This window comes from Podarcis gaigeae, assembly GCF_964106915.1.
Source record: "Podarcis gaigeae genome assembly, chromosome: 2".
In the NCBI taxonomy this organism is placed as follows: domain Eukaryota; kingdom Metazoa; phylum Chordata; class Lepidosauria; order Squamata; family Lacertidae; genus Podarcis; species Podarcis gaigeae.
The window spans coordinates 8,080,309-8,097,465 of NC_139679.1; the positions used below are offsets into that span (position 1 = coordinate 8,080,309).

The 17,157-nt window shown below is 42.2% G+C and overlaps 1 protein-coding gene across 6 annotated transcripts in view; it reads left to right on the forward strand.

Moving 5' to 3' along the window:
* SLC11A2 (solute carrier family 11 member 2) overlaps positions 1-16,616 on the forward strand; it is a 68,362-nt gene extending 51,746 nt beyond the window's left edge. For all 6 annotated transcript variants that reach the window (XM_083729424.1, XM_083729425.1, XM_083729426.1 and 3 more), the window contains 2 exons: positions 3,454-3,507; positions 13,980-16,616. In XM_083729424.1, coding sequence (XP_083585550.1) covers positions 3,454-3,507; positions 13,980-14,057 — 132 coding nt within the window. In that variant the 3' untranslated portion in view covers positions 14,058-16,616. The remainder of the gene's footprint in view (positions 1-3,453; positions 3,508-13,979) is intronic.
* The last annotated feature ends 541 nt before the right edge of the window (positions 16,617-17,157 follow it).

Sequence of the window (17,157 nt, forward strand, 5' to 3'; positions counted from 1 at the left end):
TAGAAGTTCAGTCGTGCCCCGCAAGACGAATGCCTCGCAAGACGGAAAACCCGCTAGACGAAAGGGTTTTCCGTTTTTTGAGGCGCTTCGCAAAACGAATTTCCCTTTGGGCTTGCTTCGCAAGACGAAAATGTCTTGCGAGTTCCTGCGGGGTTTTCCCCCTTTCCCCCCCTTTTTCTAAGCCGCTTATCAGCTGATCCGCTAAGATGCTAAATGCCGCTAAGCCGCTAATAGCGCTAAGCCGCTAAGCCGTCAATGGGCTTGCTTTGCAAGACGAAAAGATCGCTAGATGAAGAGACTCGCGGAACGGATTAATTTCGTCTTGCGAGGGACCACTGTTTGTACCTCAGGCTACATGATAGCGTTCTCACTGACTGACTTCGAAAACAGCGGGTGTATTTTCAGAAACTGTTGTTCTTCCCAGAACAAAACAACAACCGTGTGTGTGTGTGTGTGTGTGTGTGTGTGTGTGTCCCAATGTATCTCTTTAAAAAACCATCTCCTATCATTGAATCCAAGGATGTGACTATGCAAATGAAGGGGAGGGCCTATGCAGATAGCACTAAACCCAGTTCTAAATGGCTCCCACAAGGTTTATAGAAAAGGTTTACACTGGCTGCAGTTTAGCAAGGAGGGGAGAGATTCCTCTTCTGCCTCAGACACTGGGGTCACGGGTGACAAGGAGCTGGTTTAGCTCCCAACTTGGTATTTCAGAATCTACATTTTAACTTTCTCCCATATATGTGAATGGATCCTGAGGGATTAAAATTGTGTTGCAGGCTAGCCTAACCCTCCTTGATGGTAATTCTGGCGTGCACCAAGTGTGTGTCTGTTCTCAGGTTTCGCTGCATCCCTAGAAGATGCACAATTCAAAGTGTTGGTGCTGACCTTTAAAGCCCTAAGCAGCCTCGGCCCAGTAGACCTGAAGGAGCATCTCCACCTCCATCGTTCAGCCTGGACACTGAGGTCCAGTGCTGAGGGCCTTCTGGCGGTACCCTCACTGCGAGAAGGGAAGTTGCAGGGAACCAGGCAGAGGGCCTTCTCGGTAGTGGCGCCCACCCTGCGGAATGCCCTCCCATCAGATGTCAAGGAAATAAACAACTATCTGATTTTTAGAAGACATCTGAAGGCAGCTCTGTTTAGGGAAGTTTTAAATGTTTGATGTTTTGTTATTCTGTTGGGAGCTGCCCAGATTGGCTGGGGAAACCCAGCCAGATGGGTGGGGTATTATTATTATTATTATTATTATTATTATTATTATTATTACCCTTGTAAATACAATTCCTCCTTGCACTTGCACCTTTTCCTACTCAGTTTCCCCCTGTCAACAGCCTAAAATACTTGGGCTTGGGGATGGTCTACTTTTCTCTGTGCCCTTTTGCAATTCTTATGGGCTGACTGAGAGCAGCCTCTCTTCGCTCTTATTTTACCTATTTAAAGCAAGGGTGGGTGCATACTCATATCTTTTGAATGTTGCCTTACACAATCTCCTCTCATGTACCAGATGGCAGGGGGAATTTGGCCCCTTTTAAACAACACAAATCTGCCCTTTATGTCATTTTGAAGCTATGTCTTTGAAATGCCTTCTCCAGAGTGAATTTCTCCTTAATATACTGCCTGCACATTTTGCTTCATAACTTTCACTCTAAAGGGGCTAGAGTCTTAAAAACAAAAAAATATATATGAAAGCTTACAGTCATTGCTCTCTGAGCCCAGTTCAGCCATAACTCCCTCTTAGTAGTTCTGACCATAGGCACCATTTTAGCAAAAGCATTTCTTCTTGCTTATAAGAGAGGGCACAACCTCTTCTAAGGAGCTGTCAGCCCTGGCGCATATGTGCATCATGTTAAAAGGAATTGTTTGTTGTTGTTCTTCTGAAGTATTCTTCTGACTTGCAGTGATGCACATTTAATTGGATTAAAACTCCTACAATCGCTCAGCTAAGATTTCTTTAGCTGGGTTAACTAGATCTGCCTCTTGGCATGCAATGGCAGCAACTGTGTGTGACATGTTTTTCTCTTAGCTCCCCTCACAATGTGTTTCCTTTTATCAAAATTTATACCCCTACAACATTATTTGGAATCCTCCCTGAAATTCTACGAAAATACCTTCTGGAAGATTCCTCAAGCTCAATATCATATGAGGTGGCCAAATTTTGCACTTTAGCAATCAGGAAGCGTAAATCTCTTTTGTTGAATGGCACACTGCGAAGTTCCCTTGTGTAATTTCTCTCCCCCCCCCCCGTTTTTTTTTTATGCTGTTGTTGATTTCCTTTTGTTTGATCTTGTGGTGTTCTGTGTCGTTGGCTTTTGCCGCAATAAAACTTGAAACTTGAAACAATGTGTTTCTTAGGGTGGAATTGCACAGCCCCCATCACATTTTGAAACCTGGTACAGTGCTGCTGTTTTCCTGAGGCATTGGAAGTTGGGGCAGGGTTGTGACCCTAGGTGGTTTTCAACTAAAGTTTACTTAGTGACTATGTTAGGCCGGACCTTGAGATCATCTTCTGAGGCCCTCCTTTGTGTACCTCCTCCTCGAGAGGTCTGAAGGGTGGCAACATGAGAACAGGGCCTTCTCTGCAGTGGCTCCCTGTCTGTGGAATCCTCTCCCCAGGGAAGTTTGCCTGGCGCTTTCATTATACACTTTTCAGTGCCAGGCAAAAATGTTCCTCTTTGACCAGGCCTTTGGCTGACCTAATCAACATCCTATACCCTTTAAAATGTGACACTTTGCGGGGGGGGGCATGTTGGATTATTGTTTTTATTTTATATATTGTGATTTTTGTTTGTGAACCATCCTGAGACCTCCGGGTATAGGTAAAGGTAAAGGGATCCCTGACCATTAGGTCCAGTCATGACTGACTCTGGGGTTGCGGCGCTCATCTCGCTTTATTGGCCAAAGGAGGCGGCGTACAGCTTCCGGGTCATGTGGCCAGCATGACTAAGCTGCTTCTGGCGAGCCAGATTAGTGCACGGAAACGCCGTTTACCTTCCCGCCAGAGTGGTACCTATTTATCTACTTGCACTTTGACGGGCTTTCGAACTGCTTGGTTGGCAGGAGCAGGGACTGAGGAATGGGAGATCACCCCGTCATGGGGATTCGAACCGCCAACCTTCTGATCGGCAAGTCCTAGGCTCTGTGGTTTAACCCACAGCGCCACCCGCGTCCCTTTCTGGGTTTAGGGCTGTATATAAATTCAATAAATGAAATGACCCACTCTGGGTTATATCCAACACTGGTCCTACTCAGAGCAGACCATTTCAAATTAATAGATATAATTCAAGTCCACTTATTTCAATGGGCCTACTCTCCCAGTGAAATTAATAGACCTGAGACCTATGATCACATGGGAACAGAGCACTGTTTTCTTTGTAGTGGCTAAAATACTTTGTGGTGGGTCTGTCTTTTTAAGTAAACCTACAATTGATTTGGGATTCTGCTTCTCTCCTCCAGACTTGGCTGTGCCTAATAGCTCTCGGAGCCTCCTTCCTGGCCTGTGGTCGCACGGTAAGAGTCACGAGAACGTTGCTTATTGAAGAGCCGGCTTCGTCTCCAATTAATTAAATACTGGGTCTGTCTGTACGCAACAGGGAGCCATCAGGGCCAGTGTGTTTCTATGGTTTACTCTGTGAACATATCCAAATGTATGTGCGCTTTTGCACAAAGTTAAGATTGTGGTTAATGACGTTAAAAACAATAATTGTGGTTGTACATATTGAGAAATACTTGGGTTCTTTTCCTTGCTGTCCCCCTACAATCACACTCCAAAGAACAAACGAACAAAAATTCTCGTTGCTTCCCATGTAGCATTAGATTCTCAGTGTGAGAATGCAAACACTAAAATGCTTTCGACTTTAACCAAGGGACTAATACTGTATTCTAACTGGGATTCATTCAATTAATGGCAATCGTGTCTTTAAAAAACCCGTGTTTTAAAGGCATAAAATTAAATGACGTGATTGCACTTGAATAGAATAGACCCTAATGAGTCTTGCTAGTGTCGGCAGCTGGAATGCAAGGTAAAGGCTAACATTATTCAGTGCTAAGGAATGCATCTTTATTCTGCACTATGCTTCAGGATGCATCCCCATGGGCCGGAAGCAGGGGAGAATCTCCCTGCATGTTGGGAAATAGCATGAGAAGCATTATGCTGAATCTTGTTTCCTGTGAAGCTGGCTTTTTGCAGGCAGGCAGGCAGTGTCCCCACAGCTGAGCATTCAGGCCCTCCATCTGGAACCCAAAATAATGCAGTTTGATTAAAGTATTGTCCATGAATTCTGCTGAATGTAGAAGCTGGCAAGCAAATCCAGTTGATTAATGTCGGCTGACCACTCCTTCTGATAACGATTAAAGGCAGGCCTAAGTTAGTGGTGCTGAGGCTGTTTCTGCATCCTTTATCAAAGAGAGCCTTGCCAAGCTGAGAACTTATTTTGGAAGGAGTACAAGCCACTTCTGAAAGTACAAAACTAGTGAAAGTACTAGTGCCTGCCAGATGGCCAGAGTATCATCTTCTGCAGGACTACTGTCGAAAAAAAATCACACAAATGGTTGTGGCTGCACATTTTGACTGAGAAGCAGGTAGAAAGAGTGCTTGGCTTGGTCATTTATTTGTTGGTCTTCACTAGAGGAATGGCTTGCTATTCAGCTCCAGAGATGGGCACATGTATCATGTGCTCTGGAATTTTATTTCTCTTAAGCAACTGTCCCAAATTCCCCCCAAATGGCTTCCTTGGTACTCTTCAGTGTAAAAGCAAGATCACAGTTAAAGAGAGGAAATCCACAATTTTTGTACAGATTTCTCCCTTTTCTGTCTCCACTGGAGTTCTCCATTAGAGGACTCTTGATTCTGAACCAAAAGAACAAGTGCTGAAAATTAAAATTGGGCCCGTACATTAAAAAGTGTTAATTAACTTGCTTAGTGTGCAATTCTGGTGGCCAGCAATGGGGAAATAATTTTGCATTCAATGTTTACAAGTTTTTACTGTTTGTTTTGTGACTAATTGTTATTAATACAGTGAAGTGATGTCCATTTTTCCTGTAACTCTTTGTGTCAGGAATGTTAGGGTTAAAATGAAGGTTTCGGCATCCTTTGGAGGAAAATACTTAAGTATGAATACTTGAATCCTCTTTCTAGCCAGGAGTCTCCTACTACACATACTATCACAAACGTATTTTAAAAAAACAACAACACAGTTAACCTGGTGTAATTATTCCAGTTACTCCTTCCGTCATCTTAAATGGTTTTTCTGTATTTCTTTTTGTTGCTTCATTTCCTTTTAACAGTCTTCAGGGTAGCATTGCAAAACCCTCCCCTTTTGGCATTACAACATTGAGATAGATACTAAGAAAGGACTAATTATAGTATTAATAACGTTAATAATTGCATCACTGAGCTATGTGTAGGGTTCTGGGTATAATGATGAATGGTTTTTACCTCATGGAATATGTTTCATATATTCCTCCTGGAATATCGTTCAGAGATGCATGTGTCTGTCATCTGTTAAATAGAATTCAGAGGGACTTCCTAAGGTTGCAGCGTGGTCTGAAAAGGCCCAATACGGAACATAGTAGCACATTGTGAAACGAGCTCCACAGAAATTCAGAGACAATTCCACTACCTCCGTATTCTGTTTCATTTGGGAAATGGTAAACATTTAGATTCCCAAATATATTTCTGTTCTTAGAAGACGAACCTGTGGGAGTCCTTGAGATTTGCCTCAAGCAAGACTTGCTCGCAAATATTGTCACTGGTCTCAAATGTTACCCTTATATTGTGAAACTGATAAGAATACTGATTTTGCTGGACTAGAATTTGGGCTAAGGTAGCTTTGTTGCATCTACTTCATCAGATGTGTTTCAGGTCCAAAAACAAAACAGCTTTGGGTGGATTCCAATTTTAATACTTTTCTTGCACGTATTGTGAGGCTAACCACCCACTTGGCTTGAAGAGGGCTACCCATAATCACTAGAAGGTAGAAATCAGAACTGGTCATAACTTGACCAATGTCCCCACCCCACAAAGACATTTGACATTCTCACACAATCCTTCATGTGTGTTTCTCTTTTAAAAACACTAATGATACATCTTGACTTTGAAATGCCCTAATTTTTCAATCATCACCGGAAGCCAGACTGTCTGAGTGTCTTCAGGATTCATCCTCCAATTTTTCTGTACCATTTTTAACGTGATCATTATCGTTTTGCTCCCTGGGTATTGATAAGATTTAACGGGTTGAATAATAACTTTATATCAGCGTTAACCTATGCCCTGTTTTTGACAAATGTCAAAGGTTGCACTCCAGGGCATAGTTAAACATGCTCAAATCCTTTTAAAACTGGTCATCCTAACGGATGCTTTGTTCTGTGCTTGAGCATTAATCCAAGGCTATAATAGCCTACTGGCCCACATATGATGGGGGGACAAACGGACTTTCTATTGCTGCTTCAAGGTGCACCTAAATTTCAAATGTAGAGAAAAAATACAATTAAACTATTTTCAGTTAGTGTGGGAGCAGCCAGTTCTGCTCAAGAACTAGACAGTACATTTTTGTCTCATGTGCACTTGTGGGAAAAATTTATGGCAGATGTGAGGATCTTTTGCTTAAGAGAAGGTGACATTGCATGTGTTTTGAGACTTTCAAGTTGGCTAGAATCTTTCCTTCTGCCTACAACTGTATGTAGTGCCATAAAGGTGACAAAAATACATTGCATCACAGGCATGGCAGGATGCCAAGAGAGGGTACCTAGCTTTTCCCCACTCAACACTAACATAGCCTGATATATTACAATACTTTTAGACTACAACTCCCAATATCCTCAACCAGCATGGGATGGGGAAAGGCTGCACTCGAGGCCAGTTGGTGTTTGGTATGTGTAGTTTTCCTTAAGAAAAGATGTCCTTGCCTGCAGTAGAGAAGGACCTCTGAAATACAGGGTTCAAGTTGGCCATACACTTGAGAGGTGTGGTTCCTACTGGGCAGTGCTGCTGTTATATCTTCATTCTCTACAGAGGGGCTCTGATCATTCCTTTTTGCTGCAACAAAGCTGCTAAATTTTGAATTGCTATTTATCTGACCATCTCAAGTCTCCCGGTTTTATTTGTACTAGCTTATCCTATCTGACTTGCTCGTTTTTGCTGTATTTCAATAAACTTGGTGAACATTTCCCCAGCTCAGAAGCAGGCGTTATTTTAACCGTTCTGTTTTGCAAACTCTGAGAGTGCGTCTGGCATTTTCTATGTGGACTTTGCATAATTACTTGAAATGCGTTGTACAAGCCATGGGCAAATTGCTTTCCAGGTTTTTCAGTAGCAGACTAGTTTACACTATTGGGGAGTTGCATGGTTTAAAAATGGCCAGCGGCCTTCAGCAGCTGTAATTTTTTCTTCGGTGCACTTTAACATTGTAAATTCTCAGAAGAAAGATAGACAAGCCTGCCTCTTGGGATGTCAGTTTCTGTCTGACACCGTTTTGAACATGGTACAAGATTCTGAAAATCGTAGCTATGTAGCAGTTGTAAAGTTTGGGTTTTACACAGTTTGGGTTGTAAAATCTATGAAACAAATGTCTATTTTTTCTAGTATAAATCAGTCTGTATAAATGATAATTTAAATTAAAAGAATGGAACATTTTCCAACTTGGGTGTCTTTCTTTTCTGCTTAAATTAACCTCACGAAGGTTGTCTTATTCGGGTATTATTTGATATATCAAGCACACAATTATTATTATTATTTGTAAAATGCGCCCAGATGTGGAATGTGGGCAGTGTTCTCTCTTCCTGCCCCTGTCCCCCAGTTCATTTGAGCTTTGACGGATTCTGCACCCACATCTGCAAAGCACACCCTGCCGTTGAATGGAATACCCAGCTGTCTTGCATAGACATCCATGCAGACATCAAAACCTTTGCATTGCCATTGTAGGCTGCAATCGGTGATTCTGGCACAAGCCGATGTTCAGTTTGCCGCTTTGGGAGAGGTAAAGATTCAAAGTGGCAAGCCATTGAGGAGCTGAAGGTAGGAACAATTCTGTTGGCTGGCTGCAAGAAATAATGGCAGTGGCCAGGAATGATGGATATAATTAAACCTGAATAGCACAACTATTTCCTAACCAGGTCAGGTTTTAAGTTCCATGTAGCTTTCCTGGCTAATAGCTGTTGTCGGCAAATTTGGGAAGGATAGGTCAAATACATTTTTGAAAAACAGCTGAGCTGTTATGTTATGGGGAAGGTTATGGGGTCTGTTCTCAAAGGGTTCTGTGACACCCCCCAAAAAAAACACACGCCAAGAACTGCTCTGCAGAGGCTTCTGCAGTTCATAAAACATGAGTTATTTGCTCAGGTTTCATATTTATGAGTCGAAAGCAGCTTATTAACAAAGGAGAGGGGGAATTCTGGGTCAGATTAAGGCCTGGTTGAGTCCTCTGCTCACAATTTCTATATTTTAGATAATTTATTTCTGTTGGTGTTTCCTGCATCATCTGTGTATGTCACACTCCACAATGCAAATTAGCTATTAAAAATATATCTAGTAGCAGTTTCCTATTAACACAACAAATCAAATGGCAACTGATCAATGGTCTCTGGAGCAGCCTTCAAATGAGTACTGCTGAGTTGGCAAAATCCTTTGTAGTGCTCTGTGGGCCAACATTACCTGCAGATTAAAGCTTTTGGATAAAACAGATTCAGCTCTGACATGCTATAGAAATGTTATCTTTTCCCCTTTTATTACAAGCTCTCCTTACCAGCTTTAAGGGAAGTGGAAGGTGTAAGTAATTTTACTTCGCTAAGAAACTTGCAGTTTAAATGTCCTAGAAGCAATAAATTTTTATGTAAACTCTTGAGATGCTATACGGTAAGTTTCAGTCTATTGGAAACTGTTGGTCATCCTATCTTTTTGATTCATACCTCTATATAAATAGTTTAAACTATTCTCAAAGTCTTAATGGGATTAGCAGAATTTGCATGTAGAGATTTTTACAGTGTATTAGCGTGAAATGGCTTTTAAAAGTCAGTGGACTTCAAAATCAAATTAGTGACACTTTATCAGTCTTGTGTAGTTTTGGCAAGTTAGATACAAAACATCATTAGTAAAAACCAGAACAATTGCCTGGATTATTTTTTGTGCCACTTACAGAACTGGCTCCCCCAAACGCGGCCCTCCAGATGTTTTGGGACTACAACTCCCATCATCTCTAGCTTAACAGGACCAGTGGTCAGGGATGATGGGAATTGTAGTCCCAAAACAGCTAGAGGGCCGAGTTTGGGGATGCCTGTTTCAGAAGATACCAGTTGCCCTCCTCCAAGTGTTACTTTTTACTTTTTATTTATTTATTAAATTTGTATATTCCCCTTCATCCTTCGATCTCAGGGTGGTTCACAACATAAAAATACAATACATGTATTTAAGACATGTAAATAATGCGCATGCGTCTTTTTCAGTATCATTAAAGTCAGGAAGCCAAAATGAACCCAAAGGCAATCTTTGGACAATCACATCTCTGCTTAATAAGCTGAGATATGGCCAAGCCCTTTGCCTGTTCACAAAGCCCCTTTGTGTGATCCATGAAATTTCTAATCAGCTAGAATTTCCTGTTTCATCCAGCCTGAGAAACTGTGATTACTAGCTCTGGAGCAACCCAACATTTTCAGCCAGTGTTTGAAGTTGCTTTAATTCCCTGACCCCTTATGAAGCTGGCAATGATACTTTCCCAGTTTGATTAAAATGGGAAATAATAGTATATTGGACTTGCTGGTCTAATAGTGGCTTGCCAGAAGAGGCTGCATGTTCATATGGATGCAATAGATTCATTCATAACTGAGCTTACTAAGCCGAGATGTGATCAGCTGAACCAGGAAATTCACACATCTCAAGACACAACATAGAACCACCAAGATCCAAACGTGTTTTCTAGAAGAAATGCTGACAAGGTTTCAGTCGTTATTGTTGTGGCTCCAGCAGCAAATCACAATGTCAACTTTCACTGAAACTGCACAACTTCCAGTTAGCAGGAACCTCATGATGCCACATGGAATTCCTAGCAATACTGCTTTCATCTAGGCAATTATATGTACCACGTATGAACATAGTCGCCTTAGAAGTGCACGACTGTTCTGCCGCACGTAGGCCCCTTTTGACTCCCTACACTACAGCATCTACCTTCAGAAACCTGTGGGTTGTATCCAGGGCTGCCATTCTATTCATGCAATGGAACTTACCCCATGCAAGCTCAAAATACAGCCCTATATTTCTCCAGAACACAGGTGATGCCATGTAAGAAATTAGTAAGATGGGGAGTGTGGTGTTTGGCTTTTTGTGGCACGATTATAACTGGCTGAAATATTATGTCTCGAGACACCAGTTCAGTTCCATGATTCTAAAAACCTCATGAAACATGTTCTGCCCTGATCAAACCAGCCTGCCCCCAAAAGAACTTCCTACTTCTTCACTGGAGAGAGCAGAGACAGTGCCCCAAAGAAAATGCACCCCACAGATCTTCCATTGAAATTAATGGGGGAAACACAACTCTTCCCATATCACTCGCTGAATTAGTGTAATCATCACCCAGGGAAAGGAAAAGCAAAGAGAACCAATGTATAAGCACCAACTGTTCACTCCTACAAATTGTCGTTGTCCTTAAACACATCCTCTCTGAATAAACCGAGAAGAAAGGGTCTCTGAGTGTAACTTAGCGAAGGGAAAACGGGGACCACCATTCTGGTGCTGACATGGGGGCACAGAAGGGTCAATGATATTAAACAACAAAGGGTTTGGAGTTACCTTAAAGAAGTCTTAAAGAATTGTAGTGCAGTATGAGCTTTCATGAGCCAATCCCTACTCTGTGAGATTAGCAAAGAGGATAAGTATACTCTAAGGACAAAGAGAAGGGGCTGAGCAGTTATTTTAATACAAAGGCCAAGCGATAGAAGAGAGAGCAGTAGGATTGTCACACGCAGATCCCTCACTTGCACAACATACATTGAGATGCTCAAAGATCCGTTTAGTATAGGTATAATGATGCCCAGCTAACAGTCCCTGGTACAGTGGTACCTCAGGTTAAGTACTTAATTCGTTCCGGAGGTCCATTCTTAACCTGAAACTGTTCTTAACCTGAAGCACCACTTTAGCTAATGGGGCCTCTCGCAGTGCCGCCGCCATGCACTTTCTGTTCTCATCCTAAAGCAAAGTTCTTAACCCGAGGTACTATTTCTGGGTTGGCACAGTCTGTAACCTGAAGCGTATGTAACCCGAGGTACCACTGTAATGGGATATGCATCAGTGGTATGAAGAAACAAAATGGCTGGCTTTGAACATTGCTTTCTCCAATCACTACCATGCCTCTTTTCAAGTGGTGGTACTATAATGACGTCTTCAGCATTGAGACTCGTGAGACGGAGAGCTCTTGAGAAATCCAACCAGATCTTTTATCAGTAACAACATCCTATTAATCTAAATTTGAACCACTCCATGTAACGCGATTTCATTCATATATATATTGGTTAAACTAGGGCATATAAACTGCACCATATCCCATAAAGCAACTGAAAACCACACATACCTGCAGCTACTATCCAGAGTTCATCCCCCCTACAATTGCATACAGCTAAGATTATGGTGGGACATGGAACTGTGGTCTAAACTACAGAGCCTAGGGCTTGCCGATCGGAAGGTCGGTGGTTCAAATCCCCGCGACGGGTTGAGTTCCCATTGCTCGGTCCCAGCTCCTGCCAACCTAGCAGTTCGGAGTGCAAGTAGATAAATAGGTAGGTAAATGGCATTTCCATGTGCTGCTCTGGTTTGCCAGAAGTGGCTTAGTCATGCTGGCCACATGACCCGGAAGCTGTCTGCGGACAAATGGCGGCTCCCTCGGCCAGTAAAGCGAGATGAGCGCCGCAACCCCAGAGTCATCCGCAACTGGACTTAACGGTCAGGGGTCCCTTTATCTTTACCTAAGATTATGGTATAGTCACATCTGCTCCCAATCTTTTGGGCAAGGTCAAACAATTGCCCCAATCAGTTGCATCAGGTATCCTTTTAAAAACTACAATATTTGTTTAGCAAAGTGAAGAAACCACGCTGTAAAGTCGGTTAGGTTCCCAATGAGTCACTTGCTACAGAACAGGCCCATCAGACAAGCACTGTATAACTTCTCTTGTTATCTTCAGCTCTCAGCTATAATCTCTCCAGTATCTCATCAACACAGATAATTATCCTCCCTACTCATTGGCCTTGGGCTGAAGACTTGCCCCTGCTTAGAAACAACCCCACAACTTATGGAAGCCGCTTACTAACAATTATGAGCCACAAAACAGAGTTACAAACCCTGCAACAAACACAACAGTCTCCATATGTACTGGAGCAAGTCTGTTTTGCAATCGAACAACATCAGCTCTGTTATCAAGGGTCCATTCATCGACATATCTTCTAAGGTGGACTAATGGCATCAGCTGCCATAAATATAGGCCAAACAAGTCAGCTTCTGCTCAAGAGAATATACTCTGGCTACACACACACACACACACACACACAGAGAGAGAGAGAGAGAGAGAGAGAGAGAGAGTGTATATCTCACACCCACCTGGCTGGGTTTCCCCAGCCATTCTGGGCAGCTCCCAACAGAATATTAAAAACACGATCAAACATCAAAAACTTCCCTAAACAGGGTTGCCTTCAGATATCTTCTGAAAGTCAGATAGTTATTTATTTCTTTGACATCTGATGGGAGGGCGTTCCACAGGGTGGGCGCCACTACCGAGAAGGCCCTCTGCCTAAATAAATTGTAATAGAGATTGGAACTCTTTAAGTGTGCATTTACACGTTAAATCTTGCCATCCCTGATCTTCACCTGGGGTCACTGATCCAGAGTGCTATGATCAGGTCTTTTGTTCATTTGACTGGATCTTGAATTAACTTCATGCACTATTCCTTTGTGATCTGCACAGTTGTGTGACATACCCAACTGCTGCCTCTTGCTCTGCTCAACTTTTTGGCTTCACTTAGTAAACCACTTCCCCACTCCATTCTGTATTCAGGGAATATATATACCTACCCACTCGGGGGCTTGCACATCTGGTGACGTGAGCTGTGACCTACTTGCAACACAATAGATCTGTTAGCTTTTAACAAGCCTTGACAGTGCTAATGTTGGTGGTGGTTCTCTTAATCATGGCTACACTTCTGGAATTTTGGTTTAATTTATTTAAGGAATGGGTTCCTGGGATTGGGTTTGCTGGTGAGCTGGCCTCCTGAAATAATGAAGTATGGGGAAGGGAGCTACTATGGGGTAGGGGAACTGGGTGCATCCACATGTTTGGACTGCCAAATCCCTTCGGCCCCAACTCCCAGTATGCCCCATGGAGAGCCTCAAGGTCCATAAATAGCAAGACCCTAGTGGTCCCGGGCCCTAAGGAAGTTAGATTGGCTTCAACCAGAGCCAGGGCCTTTTCAACACTGGCCCTGGCCTGGTGGAACGCTCTGCCTCATGAGACTAGGGCCCTGCAGAATCCGATTTCTTTCCGCCTGGCCTGTAAGACAGAGTTGTTCCGCCTGGCCTTTGGCTTGGAGCCAATTTGATTCCCTCCCTCTCTTTCTTTTTTCTTTCCCTTTCTCCTCCTGTGATGAGGCTACCTTTTAATACTTTAATGTTTCAATATTTTAATGTTGTATTTTAATTTTGTTTTTAAATTGTATTCATTCAACTTGTTTTTATTATTGCTTGTTAGCCGCCCTGAGCCTGGCCTTGGCTGGGGAGGCCAGGGTATAAATAAATTATTATTATTATTATTATTATTATTATTATTATTATTATTATTATGATGTTCCCCACCCATAAGCCAGCAACCTTCCTAACAAATGGCTGCAGCTCTTTAGAGTTTGGACTCCCACTTGGAAAACTTGGGAGATCTGATCATACCTGATTTCAACTATGTTTTCATTTCTCCTAGAGAGCATTCCTAACTGACACCTCTTTTTCTTCCTTCTCTAGTATCACCTGGGACTCACTGGTCATTCAGAACTCTTCCTCCTCAACAACATTGATGCCGACCAAGCCTCAATTAGATGAATCCCCTCCGAACTAGTAAGGGTGTGACTTTAAAGACAAAGAACATAAAGCCCTCCTATGCTGCCCTAAGCCAAGTTTGATTGGTTCTGATATGTTACTGCAAACATCCAATAATTTGCAACTTCAAGAGAGAGGAGCACAAGGGGAAAGGAATTACTGTATGCTATTAAGGATTGTCTGGTACACTGGAAAATAGACTTCTTTAGAAGCTGTGCCTAAGGTCACCTAGAAAAGTTACAAAAGGACTGACAGAGAGCTTGGGTTAAATCATTGTGAAGCTGAGATTGTATGTAATAGTGATGGACAGGCACATATCTTGAAATGTGGGTCACCACCAAACATCTTCAAAATACTGGAGGTGTGGGTACTAAAATTTGAAAAGCAATTAGCGGGAGGTGGGTGCTGAACTCTTCATTCAACCGCTGGCCTCCCTCTCTACCCAGCTACCTCTCCTTGTGCCCCCAACATTTTACTCCTAGTTGGATCTCATTTCTGGCCTCAAATTGGGAGAAATGTGCCAGGGGCAAACTTGTTTATTTGGAGGCAGGGTCTAGCAATAGCAGACGGAGAGTTCCATACCCCTGTCTTGTCTGTCATTTTCACTTTTGAAAGCCCTTTACTTGCTTTACAGGTATTTGACAGTGACCCATACTTGAAACATAGTAACTACAGTAAAGGTACTGGTGATTTGATTTCCGTTTGATGCAGATCACTGTCTTTCCTGTCTAAGGGAGAAATGATCACACACCCCTCAATTTCTGGAAAACTGACAAGCGTCTTTTCTGAAAGTTGAGAAATATCCTTCTTGGCATTTTATCCTCAATACTATCCTGTTAAAAAGGAGTCCAAATGAAATCAAGCAGGTTCACTATTCCAGATGGAGAATTTGGGTTTTTGTTTGACACAGAGTGCACCCAGCCTGGCTATCCCCATGGTCCTTCTTGCTATCGGATTAGGAAACTAACATAATTGAATTTTCCTTGTGGCTGAGGAAACTTGTTCTATGTGCAGAGCTGCGATTGCAAGACTAAGTTCACGAGATTCAAGTATAACAGCTTTCTTTTCTTTTTTCGAGAAGCAAAAGAACTCTAGCCTGCAACTCCTGTTTCTTCTGCTGACCCTATTAATATATATATATTACAGCACCCTCATCGTACAGGGTGCCATAAAGTGTAACAAGAGCCCCTTTCTTTCATTTTGACTACTGCTCAATTTGGTACAGAGTTGTTAAAATGACATGGCTGGCAAAATCTCACATCAGCTGACTCCTTTAACTCACATTGCACATACTCTGTGCTTAATATGTCACGTCTGATTTATTAGGTAAAACTTGAAATAACAGTTTCAGAAAGAGTTGCAGCTTGCGTCATTTACTCTGCTGCTGGTAAATGTGTGTTTTTAATTTACAGCAAGTTAAGGGTCCTTTTTTCCTGTATTAGTGTGACATTTTACCCGGTTAATTTAACAACACATTCAATCGCAGCTTACATTGTAATCCAAAGTCAATATAGAAGTGATGCAAATTTAGTTTAGGCCTTGCGGTGCTCTGTCAAGGTTTCAGCCAATCCTCGATATTTGAGTAGAGTTGTTCATTGTATGAACAGAAGATGGTACCTACCTGTTGCTTAAGTTTTATCTCTGAAACTTTCCCCAAGTTTCTAGCCCTCGTGCTCACAGAAACAGACACATATGGCCGTGTACATGCAGTATCTGCAGAAAATGCCAGTATTTAATCAAATTTGCAGCTGTTCTAGTTTGCAAAGTTGGCCACATATATTAGAGTTGTCTGATTGTTCTCTGTGATGCGAGACAACTTGGTACTGCCATTGCACTTGAAACAGTACAGACACCATCATACTAATAGCTCCTTTGCTCTACAAATTGCATTTCTTCATTGCATAAGGAGAGTCACCCATTCTGTAACTTATTGCGGACAGCCTAAGGCTTGAGTTCTGTTCATAATCAACTTGCTAGTAAGCCGCATTCAACTCAGTGGGGCTTGATTCTGAGTAAGCATGCATAGAATCAGGTGTTGCTTTGCTTCCTACCTTAAATTGGATTTGTGTGCATCAAAAAACATGCCACATTCACACGCACAAACTTGGGCACAAGAAGTGTGTCCCACTGAACTTGGCCAAAATAGATATGTTTGAACCAAACATAGTGAGGTTTCCCGGGCAGCCGCTCTGTTCTAAAAATGTCACATGTATCTTCCACTCAGGATGCACTAAATACCTGCAGTTGTGTTACAAGACATGCTGAATGGTATATATGCAATCTGTGCTCTGTTACAAAACCCATTCAGATTTCAAGACAAGCCCAGCTGGGTCAGGTCAAAGGACCATCTAGTTCAGCATCCTATTCTCAGCCAGATGCCTATGGGAGCCACAAGTAGGACTTGAGTACAACAGTACTCTCACTACTTATGATTCCTAAGCAAGAGGAATTCAGAAGTATATTTGGTATTCTTGTTTTATATTTGGCACTAATTTATATTAAATGTACTGATCATTATTTGTTTCAACAGAGGTCCAGGTTTTCAAATAAAGTATGTCAACTCTACACTACCTTTCTGGTTTCTAATCTTGTTATCTGATTTCATCAGCCTTTCTTTGTCTTCTGACTTAGAACGCAAGGAGACACTGCTGCAGGAATCATTACAGCGGGGGGAAGTAGAAGTAAAATAATTCTGTTGAGGCTGCTTAAGGAATGTTGCTACTTTGGAAGAAAAAAAAAATGAGCAAGGCCTAATTTGTACAAAATGCTATTATAGGCAATATGGGAAAACCACTGAGCCCAAATAGGTGACCATTTTATCACACTTCCTGCTACATATTTTGCCACACCTTATCACCTGATGAGCAGTAGAATCCCTCTTATCACTTGGCAAGATGATTCAGATGATCAAACCTCTCCGAGTGAACGAACTCATTCCAGGGTAATTGAGGTGGTCTGAATGAGCCCAGCTTGCATTTAACTGCACTGAGGTTGTTTGGGTTTGCCATTATATGTGCATTTGACAAGAAGCTATGGATGATCCCAGCTGCCTGAAATGTGTATGTGTGTGATAACGTTTGCCAACAAATATTTGTCACATTTA